Source organism: Balaenoptera physalus (genome assembly GCF_965194825.1).
Source record: "Balaenoptera physalus genome assembly, chromosome: 1".
NCBI lineage: Eukaryota > Metazoa > Chordata > Mammalia > Artiodactyla > Balaenopteridae > Balaenoptera > Balaenoptera physalus.
The window spans coordinates 2,973,303-2,986,544 of NC_138882.1; the positions used below are offsets into that span (position 1 = coordinate 2,973,303).

Sequence of the window (13,242 nt, forward strand, 5' to 3'; positions counted from 1 at the left end):
CCACTGTTCTGTGCCTCAGCAAGGAAAGTCGGTCTTCCCACGCCCCACAATACCATCTTTCCTTCGCCGTGTCCAGCCAACCACCAAGTCTTACCTTTGACGCGCATCCACTTCCTTCCGTATCCATCCGCCTTCAAGCCGCTGCCACCTCTCACCTGGGCCATAACAACCTCCTAACTGCTCCCCCTTCACAACCCTTCGTCTCCCTCCAATGCATTCTCTGCTCTGTATCCAAGACATCTTTTTCCTCGCTGTGGTCAAATACACGTAACATTAAAATCGCCATTTCAACCATTTGTAAGTGCACTCCCAGAGATCTTTTGAGAAACAGTCTTCCAACAACATTACCAAGTTTAAAACACAAACTGAGTGGCTCAGGGTCCAGGAGGGAAGGAGACTTTCCACTAGACCTAGCCTTTTATACCTCTGGACTTTTGAATCGGTGCCTGTCTCACCTCTTCAAAAAATGTTATGTGTCAAAAGTAAAATTTCAAGAACTTATAATCAACACCTCTAAAATTTATCTTAAAAAAAAATGGAGGTAGCTAAAAAAGGATATTTCTGCTGTTTCAAAATCTGTTACAATACAAAATTCTACAAAACACGTAAATTAGAGAAAAATTTACGAGTCAGCACCCTCGTAATATGAATGTCATAGAAAAAAAGAATGGAAAACAAGAAGACAGTTGAAAGAGAGTCTTGAAAGTAGTAGTAAAATGCCAGCAGAAAAAAATGAAACCATCTACTTTGAAACTTTCCTTTGCTGAGGACAAATGTCTTTTAAAGTATTTCAAACATTTCAAGTATTTTTTATTCCAAGAGCCTAAAGTACTCAAAATTTGCTTGTAATTCCCATTTTAGAGATAGAAAATGGTTTGAAGGAGACGGCCGGGAGTGGGAACGGGGGTAGATTCAAAGTAACTTTTTAAGATCATACACACACATTCCCAGGAACCTGTATTTGTTAAATATGGAGTAAGGAGACGAATACTTTTTCAGTGAACTGAAATTCTATTTCTTTACCTCAAAAAACCATTTTCAGGTGCTTCATAAACTCGACTAGGCCTAACACTCGGGGTGCAACCGTGAGGGTTACAGAGGGAGTTCGGTTTTCTCTCTAGTGCTGGATTCCCAGCCTCTGTTTTATTTTTCCCAGTTCATAGTTGGAAAAAAAATTTTTTTTAATTTTTGAATTTTATTTATTTTTGTATACAGCAGGTTCTTATTAGTCATCCATTTTATACACATCAGTGTATACATGTCAATCCCAATCTCCCAATTCACACCACCACCACCACCCCGTCCCACCACTTTCCCCCCTTGGTGTCCATATGTTTGTTCTCTACATCTGTGTCTCAATTTCTGCCCTGCAAACCGGTTCATCTGTACCATTTTTCTAGGTTCCACACATATGCGTTAATATACGATATTTGTTTTTCTCTTTCTGACTTACTTCACTCTGTATGACAGACTCTAGATCCATCCACGTCTCTACAAATGACCCAATTTCGTTCCCGAAAAAAGTATTTTTAATAAAAAGAATTCTTTGAAATTATTAAAGAAATACAATCCCATTCCACAATGGGAAACAGAATATCCAAAGGTAGCCTAAGTGTGAGGTGGATCAATTCATGTTTCAATGTATATGCTTTTTCTTCTAAAGAAGGCAAAACAAATGCTTATCATCATGACTATTCAGCAAGCAGGGGAACTGAGACAAAGACTTTAGGAAAAAGCCCCCCAAAAAGGGAGCAGGTGGTAGAAGGAGAGCTGGAAAGACACTGCAGTGTCAGGGTGTCGCCCTTTAACCCAGAATGTTACGTTGATGCAGAATGCGTGTTTAAAAAGAAAAGGAGAAACCATGCAAGGCACAGGAAGGAAAGTGCTAAATGTGATCAGTGAATACAATTATTATCTCAGCAGAAGTACCACGCTGTGACTACTAACAAATGTGTAATACTAATTTAAAGATCATTATTTGTAATTTACCAATAGAAAAGGTCCATAAACTAGTACCTAAAAAACTAGATCCACTGGTGGGGGAGGGCGGGGAACGACCCTGAAATGACAGACCGATGCTAAATATGTTTCCTATTTCTGTACTAACTAGTCAAATACAAACAGGTTCGTTGAAGAAAAATTAAATATACTTTTAAATTCCACGAAAAACAAAAAATTTAAGACTTACATTTGTAAGGTTTTCATGCTTTCTTTGTGCCTTCACTTCCAGTATTATACTACAAAGCTGTAATGAACTCTAGGAAGAGTATAACACAGAGGTCAAAATACAAACTTTAGTATAATAAAGGTTTTGACTCTAATTTTTGTTCCACCATTTACAAGCTGGATGATCAAGGGCAAGTTATTTAACCCCTCTAAACCCATTTCCTCTTTTATAAAAAGGGCAAACTATCATATTTCCTAAATTCTTATTTTCCATTTGAATATCTGTGAAATCAGGACATGTTGTAACAAATTCGTACTTTAATGTCCAAAAAACCTTTTTAAATTGAAGGTGTATCTCACAGTCTTCATAGCAGTGATTCTTAAGCTGGGGTCGTATTGGCCCCAGGAGACAGCGGGAATGTCTGGAGACATTTCTGGGTGTTACAACTGGGGAAGAAGTAGGAGTGGGGAATACCACTGTCACCTAGTGGGTAGAGGCCAGGATGCTGCTAAAATCCTACAATGCATAGGACAGCCCCCTCAACAAGGAAGGAGCCAGCCAGTAGTTCTGCAGTGGGAAACCCTACCTTAGAGTGGCAGAAGAAGAAACAAAATAATATCTACTTAATAGGGTCGTTCTCAGAATTAAAATAAGGCATATAAAATGTTCAAAACTGTACTTAACACAAAGTATGTGCTCAATAAATCATAGTAGCCTTTTCAAAAATCCAATGTGCTTAGGATAATTTATTTATTTACTAAACAAATACCAAATTCCCTAACGTGGCCCTTCAAACAATCCCAATTTACCTTTCAAGCTGCATCTCCCACTACTCATCACATAAACCTCCTCCAATCCTGCTGGTCTATGTTGTTGCACTAACGGCACTTGGGTTCTGAGCTCTGTGCTGGCACACAGACCACATGCTCCACCCGCCACCCGTATGTGCCACTCAGGCATGGTTTAAATACCTGTAGCCTTTGACACTGTTAATAAGACCACCCGCCTGGAAACTTTCTCCTTCCAGGGCCTCAGTATCTTTACACTTTCTTAATTCTTTTCCTAACTCTCTGCTCTAATTCCATCTTCTTTTCCTCAGCCTCCTCCCAAAACTATTCTAAGTGTTCACCACCCTAGATTCTGTCTCAAATCTTTTCTATCGCTCTACAGTGTCATCTACTTCTGATTTCAATTACACTTTATAGGCAGAAGATTCCCAAATTGCTATTTTGTAGCCTCACCTGATCAATCATACTCCCTACCCACATTTACAGCTACCTACCTTACTAGATTTCTCAGATAAGGTATCTGGCCAACACATCAAGCTTAAGGCTCCCCAGAACAAAGCTGACTTGCCATTTAACTTGCTGCTCTCCATCTCTGCCAATGGCACTGGACTCACCCTCCCAGTCACCAAATCTCAAAAGCTCAAGTAACCTCATTCTCCTTACAACCTCAGGGGACCTCATCCTCTCCCCATGCACCCCAAATTCAGTCATTTAGAAACACTAGGGGGCTTCCCTGGTGGCGCAGTGGTTGAGAATCTGCCTGCCAATGCAGGGGACACGGGTTCGAGCCCTGGTCTGGGAGAATCCCACATGCCGCGGAGCAACTGGGCCCGTGAGCCACAACTGCTGAGCCTGCGCGTCTGGAGCCTGTGCTCCGCAACAGGAGAGGCCGCGATAGTGAGAGGCCCACGCACAGTGAAGAGTGGCCCCCGCTTGCCGCAACTGGAGAAAGCCCTCGCACAGAGACGAAGACCGAACACAGCCCAAAATAAGTAAAAATAAATAAAGAATTAGAAACACTAGGGATTATACCTTTGCAATGTTTTTTCTATCTCTTGCCTCTTTTCCATTCATTTGACTTCTCCCCAAACAGCACATGGTAAAGTGGGCTGCCTGAAATCAGGCTCAGAACACAGCACCATAAGCTGGGTGGCTCTGGGTGAGTCCCTAACCCTCTGGGCCTCATTTCCTCATCGGTAACACTGGAGTGATGGACAGTTTCCACCTCTCAAGGCTGGCATGAGGATTAAAATGAGATGACACACGGAAAGTGACCGACACACAGTAAGTACTCAATTAATATTAGCAGCATTTCCGCACGGCTGCTTCAAGCTCTCACGATCTCTTGCCCAGACTCCTACAAGAACTTCCCAAACAGGCCTCTCTACAATCAGTCTCTCTTAACCACAGTGCTGTCCGCTGACAGCACATCCTTCACACGTGCATGAGAGTCAGGTGTGAGACAAGTTTTTGAGAAAACGTGTTGGGATATACAAAGAAATGAAATAAGGGTTATTTAAAATAGCAGATGATTTTATATTCTGCTATATGTTTTGTAGTTTGTATCAAACTACATGGTATGAAAGGGAGAATGATAGTTGATAAAGTTGAAATGATAAAGTGACACTAGGAATTGGGCCTTAAGTGCCATGTTACGAACTCCAAATGCTGGGAATTCCCTGGCAGTCCAGGGGTTAGGACTCAGTGCTCTCACTGCCATGGCCTGGGTTCAATCCCTGACTGGGGAACTGAGATCCTGCAAGCCTCACAGAGCTGCCTCCAAATGCAAGAATTTAGTAAGGAAGAAGGTCATAAAAGGGTTTGCACCCATCATTTCCCCCAAAGCACTTAAAGCAAACTCAGTAATATCCCTGCTAAACGGGTTAAGCTGTTCAAATACATTAGACACAGCACAGTTTAACTTCCCCCTCTTCCGCAATTTGCTTAAAGTATCTAATTGGTTTACAGATTAAAATTCACCTAAACAAACTTATTCTTCATTTGATCAAAACTGTACCTGCATTCTTCCACAAAATAAACTATGAAGTTTTGGGTTATTTGGAATATTTTTAGTGTAAAGAAAAAGAATATGATTCCAAGCTCTGATAGAAGACTTCAAATTAAGTAAATACTCTATTTGCTTTCTAGGTATTACAATGCTAGCACTTTATTTACCTTTTATAGTTCAGTAACTTCATTCTGTGCCCAAAATTGATTTCTAGCTATCATTTGAAATGAATTTTCCAACATACGGTTCTAAAATTGACTTCTTTTTAATATGTCAAAAGTTAGAAACTTTCTAACGGAAAAAGACTAAATTGGTGCCTGAAGACCGGACATGTCATCATTAAAGAAGTGATTTTAGTAAATCATAACTTAAATTTGGGCTAATGTTTTGAATGATTAACTGAATACCACTAGCAATACCTCTGAAATATGTTGTCTACTAACATCTGCCATATAACAGTGTCTGCAGCAAATGCAGAAAATTTACATCAAAAGAAATGAAACATTACATTTTTTCAACTCACTCCATATAAATTTATACTTTGAAAGACTGTTGATTAAAGAATAAACAAAATGTACAAAGATAACATTCTTAATAATATAATTTCTTGTTACTAAGTGACTCTTAAGGTCTTCTAAGCTTGATTTTCATTCCATTTTAAATATGACTTTCATCCACTCTGTTGCCAAGACAACTGTAAGTACCAACAACGTTCATCTAAACCACCTGAGAGTGTGTTAAGATCTGCCCATCCTTTAAAGAAAATAAGTCAATAAGACTTCTAACGCGTGCTGTGTGCCCATTCTGCACACTGGCAGATGAGAGGCTTACTGTGCAGAGCGGGGTAAACAGCGTAGACTTAAGAGTCAGAAAGACCTGCACTGGCCCGCGGGATCCACCGCTCGCCAGATGTTTAACCTTGAGCAAATTCATCTGAGCTTCTTCCCTCACCTGCAAAATGAAGACAATATCTTTCCAGAGGGATGCTGTGGGAATAAACGAAGCAATGTGTTTGAGGTATCGGGCATACAAGAGGCATGCCTGCCCTCACCAACGTCATACCCTTCAGTCAGACAATCAAATCAAAGCTCATGTCTGCCCGTACTAAAACTGTGACCGTGGGGAAGTTGTTTCACCTCTCTGCACTGGCGTCCTCTCTTTTTTAAATGAGGAGTACGCCACCTACATCACAGAGCTGCTGTAAGTCCCAAATACACGACATAATGCAAAGCATCTAGTGCAGTGCCCAGGCACAACACACATTCCACGGATACTCTGTTCCTTCCTCTTCTCTTCTTCGCCAAGTGTGTTCAACACTTGTTTCTCAACTGGTCCAGGATCTAGTAAACTTGCCTGACAGGTATCCAGGGAGTAGGCCGTTTTCTGGTTAGGAACCCTTGTGAATCCAGGGCAACACTGTGACATCTGTACTACAAGTTTCCTCTCAGTTTCAGAAGGAAAGAAAATATTTTTGCTATTCCCTCTGCCTTCCATTTTGTACACATTGCTTTTCCACAGAGGTCACTATATCAATTTCACTCTTTCCATCTTTTCTAAATACTTAAATAGGGACTTCCCTGGCAGTCCACTGGTTAAGACTTCGCCTTCCAATGCAGAGGGTGCAGGTTCAACCCCTCGTCGGGGAGCTGAGATTCCACATGCCTCCCGGCCAAAAAACCAAAAACATAAAACAGAAGCAATATTGTAACAAATTCAATAAAGACTTTAAAAAATGGTCCACATCAAAAAAACCTTTAAAAAAAAAAAAAACTTAAATAGCTTTCATTTCTCCTCTAAATGGATATTAGCTTCAGTATGCTGCTTAAGTTAAAACCAAAATACATCTATTATTTTCACCACCGATATCAGTGGTGCCAGAAAACAAAAATATACTAACACTTTGTGTTTCCTCCCAGGTGTTACTCTACACATTTAGTTCCAAAGAAATCTTTAAAATCTAAATTATTTCAAAATAAATTTTTTATTATATTTACTCCTGATGCTAGTTTTAAAACCTTTAACATCGGGACTTCCCTGGTGGCACAGTGGTTCAGAATCCGCCTGCCAATGCAGGGGACACGGGTTTGAGCCCTGGTCCAGGAAGATCCCACATGCCGCGGAGCAACTAAGCCCACGCGCCACAACTACTGAGCCCACGTGCCACAACTACTGAAGCCCGCGTGCCTAGAGCCCGTGCTCCGCAGCAAGAGAAGCCACCGCAATGAGAAGCCCGCGCACCGCAACGAAGAGTAGCCCCCACTCACCGCAACTAGAGAAAGCCTGAGAGCAGCAACGAAGACCCAACGCAGCCAAAAATAAATAAATAAAACCTTTAACATCTTTCTACTTCAATATCAAAGCATGATAATTCAAATAAAACAAAAGCTGTCATAAACACAAAATCGCTGTAACGTGAAGTTTCCCTCAAAACTAATTCAAATAGTTTTCTAAACATTGAGATTCATTTGCTAGTTAACTAAATATGCAGCCCTGATAGTCACCTGTGTATGTATCCAGCTGTGTATGTTTAAACAGTAAGAATGAATTAAAACATTTACCCACAAATTTTCACGGTCCTAAAATTGGAAATAAGCCATCCTCTTCCCCTCAAAAAAAAACAAAACAAAAAAACCCCTGTATTTAACATCTGGAGAAAAATCTGTAAATATAAGAAACTTCTCAATAAATATTTTACACATCCAATATTTATTAACTAGGCCACAGAAATCTTACAAAATAACTCAAAGTTATTAGATGAAATTACCTTCCATGAGCATCTCCACGTGAGAAGGCAATGCTTTCAGAGCTCCACAACATGGGCTCCTAAAGCAACAGCTAAGGAATTACAACAGGAGGCCCTTTTCCTGTCATTTTGCAAAGACTGGGTAAAGGCGGGAGTGTCTGACGCCTACCGTCCTATACAATTTGTGTCAACAGCACATGCCCTCCAAAAACTCTTCTATTTAAAAAAAAAAAAAAAATCCCACAGTAGGGAGTTGTTGTTTTTCTTAATTTATGAAGCCAAAATATTTGGGAAAAGGAATGTGTCTGAACACGAAGTAAAAATAGGACATGACACACAGCAAGCTAAATATCGGGTTTTAATAACTGGTTTAATAGAGCCTGAAACGTGTACGGGAGGACACGGGCTTCAAGAATGACGACAAAAATTAATACTGCGCTCCGACAGAGGCCACGGTACAGTCCACGGATCCTGAATCGCAGCCATGGTTACAAATGTCAAAATCAGTGTAGTCTGTGTGCCATCCACCTCCTTCCAATAATAACGAAACCAACTCAGATTTCTCGGTGGTGTAATCACAACTATGACTGTGGGGGAAATGAATGCAGCACGATGAGGAAAATACCACAAATTAAAACCACCCCATGTAAAAACATGACCAAATTGGTCACTGGGAGGGGGAAAACAAAAAACAAAAAAACACACCCACTTTTGCTATCCAATAAAAGGAATCTGGCCGCATCCCACCTGCCCAAATCAAGGGCTCCTGATTGAAGAGCAAACCTGCGTTATCCCCCCTCCTTTCTTCTCCCATCGCGTCCCCGAGCCTGTGCGCGGAGACACGCGCGAAGGAGACCAGAGGATGGGAAACAAAACGGGGACGCGCGCAGCCTGCGGGGACGGGGGGACGGAGGGATGGAGGGATGGGGGGCGGGCACCACGTACCTGTCCCGAAGGCCTTGGCCACCAGCCAGGCCAGATTGCAGGCGATTTTGGCCCTGGAGAAGTCGTAGTGGTCGAAGGGCTTGATGGCTGGAACAATGAACGTCCTCCTCCCGTCCCGGGGGTCTGCAGCATCCCCCATCTTCACGCGCTCGGGGCGCCGGCCCGCCCTTCACATGGTGCTGCCGGCCGCGGGGTAGGCGCTGGGGGGTGGGGGTCGGGGTCTGGGTCCAGGCCGGGGTCCGGGCCGCTCAGAGCATCGGCCCCGCGCGCCCGGCCCGGGATGAGGCGGCGCCGCGTCCGGCCGTCCCGCGAGCCTCCCGCGAGCGCGCGTGCGGGCGCCTCCCCTTTGTCTCGGCGCGGCCGGGCCCGGGCGCGGCGGGGGCGTCCTCAGCGGTCACGTCGCGGGGGCCGTCCCGCCATCGCGCCGCCCGCAGCGCCGCCCTCCGCTTGCGGCCCTGCCCTCGGGGCGCCCGCCGGCCGGAGCGCGGGGCCGCTGGGACTCTCCGGGGACGCGGCCGGGGGACTCGGGCGGCCCCCACCCGGCGCAGCCGGAGCCGCCGCGGAGAACGTCAAAGTCCGTGCGGCGCGGGCGCCGACAGCCGTCCCTCCTGGCGCCCGCTCCCCGCCACCGCCGCGCTGCCGCACCGCGCCCTCCGCCTTGCGGACGCCGTCAGCCCGGCGCTCGGGCCCCGCCCGGCCAGCCCTGCCCCGCGCTTCCCCTGCGGCCGCCCGCGCTGTAGCCGCCTCCGCCGCCGCAGCTGCGGTTTTCCAGCTGCCGCACTGGACCGAGCGACGGCGCGGGTCTGCGCATGCGTCCTCGCGCGGCCCGCCCCGCCCGCCGCCCAGCGGGGGTCCCGGCGGCCCGCGGAGCATGCGCGGTGGCGGCGGCGGCTCTGCTGGTCAGCCGAGTGCACATCCTGGCGTCCTGGCCCGGCGTGCGGCGGCCGCTGACCCTGCTGGAGAGGCGGGGAGGGAGGGGGAGACGGGCCTCGCTGTGGCTTTCGTGTTTTCGCGACGCAGTGCTGAGGCACAGAGAACTGATGTTTATTAAAATGCTTATTTAGTGGCACACACTTTGCTGCCAACTTGTGCCTAAACAATTCCATCTAGTCCTCTAAGTAACCCGAGGGGGTGGGTGTGATCGCTGATTGACCACAAAGGTATAGAGGTCAAGTGGGGTGATTAAGTCACACGTGAGGCTTGACCAGGATTGAGGATCTGGGAAGCTCCCCACCGGTGTTGATTTCATGACTTCAGGATACTTTACTCCATGCTCTCCACTTAAATGTCCTCTCTCGGGAGGGGGGGCACATCCATCAGCGCCTCCAAACAAAGCATCCGTTCCTGCACGAAGCCAACCGCATGACCTGGCATCCACAAACCCTTGTGGCTGCATTTTGTCAGAGCCGCTCCGTTATCCCGAAGGGGCATCTTCTCAGATGTCAGTGTCCTGGCTCGGCCGTGCTCCTTCTGTCCCCTTGGCTCACTCCTACTCAGCCCGCAAGGCTCTCACAGGAATCACCTCCTCCTGGAAGCCTTCCCTGACAGCTCTTGATCCTCCCCGTCAGGGCTGCCAGGCAGGTGCTCTTCTGTTCCCAGAGCACCGTGCTGTTCCGTCCCAGCTCTTGCACATACTGTACATGCAACCATCTAGGACTTGTCTGTCTTCCCACTGATGACAGTGTCTATCTCCCACACCCATGTAGGGCCCAACCCATAGTACTTGTTCAATTAATGTACAAGGACTCGGGATGGATATCATCGTAGTTCACTCTTGTTGAGCTTATTTAACTCAGAATTCCTCACGTTATCTCCTTTCAATACATTATCGAATTTTAATCATTGTCCAACCCTCTGTTATCTTCATTTCACACACATACAAAAAAGGAAAGCTCAGAAAAATTTGAAAATTACCCCATATCACACAACTAGTAAACTGGTTGACCCAAGATTTGAACCCAGGACTGTCTTACTCCAAAGTCCATGCTTTAACTACTAGGGCTTCTCTGGTACTCCCTGCCCTTAAGATGGAAGCAGGACATACAAAATATGGGGGGTGGGGAGGGGGCTTTGGACCCTACTATCTAAAAGGGCAGCTCCACTGGCAAGCAGGCCCCTTTGATCCCTACAAATACTCCCCCGGAACCTAGTAGGGCATTACAGATAAACCTACTAACAATATGGGCTACAAAAAGAACGTGAGTGACAAGAATAACACACCACAGGGTGGTTGATGTCATTTTTCAATAAGTGAATGAATATTAATAAAGTATTTCTCATGGGCAAGGCCTTTTGCTAGATCATTCAGGGGATAATAAAACTAGCATGTGAATAATAGTTGACACAGCACATTCATATGATAACTACCTTAATTCTCACATCCATGCTGTGAAATAGGCGTTATTACTATCTTCAATTCTAGATACAGGACTGAGGATCAGAGGGATTAAGTTGCGTGGGCAAGATTTCATGGTTGATTCATACCTGAGTCTGACTTCAAAAACAAGCACAGGTCTTCTGGCTCCGCTCCCCGGGCTCCTTTCCCTGTGCCTGTTCCCTCCCCAGATTACGGAGGCTGACATGTACATAAATAAATATAATACAATGACGTAAAAGAGGTAAGTGCACATAAAGTGCAGAGGGAACATCCGGTTAGAGGGATCAGGAGGGTTTCGTAGAGACTTCTGTTAAACCGAATGTACTTAAGTTCACCTTCAACGAAATCCTAAAGTGACAAGTCAAATTAAGAGAAACCTATATACTGGAAAGGTTGAAGAGAGATGCCAAAGCATTTCACCAGTCACCGTGACCATCTGCAAACCAATGCAAGATTCTCGAGGCCAGAAACCACGCCCAACCAACTCTATGCTGTGTTTGTGACCTAGCACAGTGCTTCGCTCACAGAGGGTGCTGGGTGAATGCTTGTTGAATTTTACTGAAAACGATTTCAACCTAAATAAACACGATGAAGAACAGAAGGAAGCACAGACAGTTGCTCTGCTTGTCCTTTGATTCAGTGGTGATGCATTTAGTAGCGATGGCATAACTATGACCCCAATTGGGGGGGAGTGTGTGTAGGAATGGAAAAAAAAAAATGCCTACACAAAGAGCAGCTTTTACTTTCAGGGAGGCTGTGAAACTTGGGGTCATAGTAGGAGGCTATTATTAACAGAGAAACACCCTGAGTACAAAGAAGAAGGATTTACTTTCAGGGAGACAGACACTCTAATAGCGTGCTCTTTGTGATACCTTCCGAATGATCCCTTTTAACAATTGGAAATCTCTGCAGAGTACCGCTGTCAAAAAGAAACGCTCTCCGCTGCCTTCTTGAGGTATCTGACTTCATTAAAAATCAGAAACAAAACCCAATGATTCTTTGGGCCAGCTTGTCCAACTGTACAACCATCCCTCTATTTTTTATCTCCAGGCTTGGAATCTATCCATCAGGCAACAGTTACACTATTCCTACATGTCTATTCCTCCTCCTCTCTGTTTTAAAAGTTGATCTCCTTTCTCCTGGAAAATCCACAATGTCAGCCAGACTTCCTTCCTTGGAGCCATCCTCCATTTCTCTGTCTTTGGATAGACTCATAAATTTATTCATTCATTCATAAGCCAATATTGATTGAGTACCTGGGTGCTGAGGCTGCAGTGTCGAACAAGAGAGCTGAGAAAGCAAATTTTGAATGGGAAAACTGAGAGATCTCGGGGCCTGGGCAGCCCAACTCTCCTCCCGTTGGCATGATTACATCTTCATAGGCTCAAAGCCTCGTTACTTCACCCACAGAAATCTTCATTGAGTCCCCTCGGAAACAGAGAAACACTAAACACTACACTACACTAAGCACTACAGTAAGAATGCACGTTATTTCTTTAACTGAATGCACGTATTCACAAACTGTCATCCATTTTCAATTAGTTACACTAACAGGAGCTAATGCTTATTGAGCACTTTGTGTGTATCAGGCCCTGTTCCACATACATTAACTTATTTAACCTTCACCACAGCCCGATTTTCCTCATTTGGCAAATGGAGTAACCAAGGTACAGAGGACTTAAGGAAGTGGTGGAGACCTTATGTTATTTTGAAACTCAAGGAACTAGAATAAGTCACCTTTGAATCAGCCAGGTTAAGAATGACTGGCAGGGGTGGGGTAGGTTTAAAAAAAACCAAGAATGCTTAGCTAACCGATGACAATAAGATGTTAAACTGGCTGAAGTATAGCCGCATCTGGTAAACCAAGTTGGGGTAGAAGAGTGTGGGCCGAACGGCGGGCACTCCATCATTTCTAGACACGGTTGTGGTTTTCGCCCGCAGAGCTAACAGAGTTTTACAAGGATTACCTCATCAACCTTCACAGCGACTCCAGCAAGGCCTGTGTGGTCTGAGGCCAAGTGTGGAGCTGGGGCAGCTGAAACCCTGGGATCCCCAAACCCTCCCAGCAGGGCCCCGTGAGTCAGTGTCTAAACCCAACCGAGAAGCCTGGCCCTCAGCTTCCCAGGGGTGTCCCACCCGTTTCCCAGATCCCTAAGACCTTTGTCCTTTATTTATTCCCTGCTCAAACCTGCGTCTCCAGTAATGGGCAATGCT

The 13,242-nt window shown here is 45.2% G+C and overlaps 1 protein-coding gene across 9 annotated transcripts in view; it reads right to left on the minus strand.

Annotated features, from left to right (window-relative positions):
* Positions 1-11,966, minus strand: part of CAMSAP2 (calmodulin regulated spectrin associated protein family member 2) — a 107,801-nt gene extending 95,835 nt beyond the window's left edge. For 2 of the 9 annotated variants that reach the window (XM_082464026.1, XM_082464030.1), the window contains exon 1: positions 8,652-11,165. In XM_082464026.1, the coding sequence (XP_082320152.1) occupies positions 8,652-8,790 (139 nt within the window). In that variant the 5' untranslated portion in view covers positions 8,791-11,165. Of the gene's footprint in view, positions 1-8,651 lie in introns of all 9 variants that reach the window. The other 7 variants (XM_082464027.1, XM_082464028.1, XM_082464023.1 and 4 more) reach the window with 7 other exon arrangements.
* Positions 11,967-13,242: the final 1,276 nt, after the last annotated feature.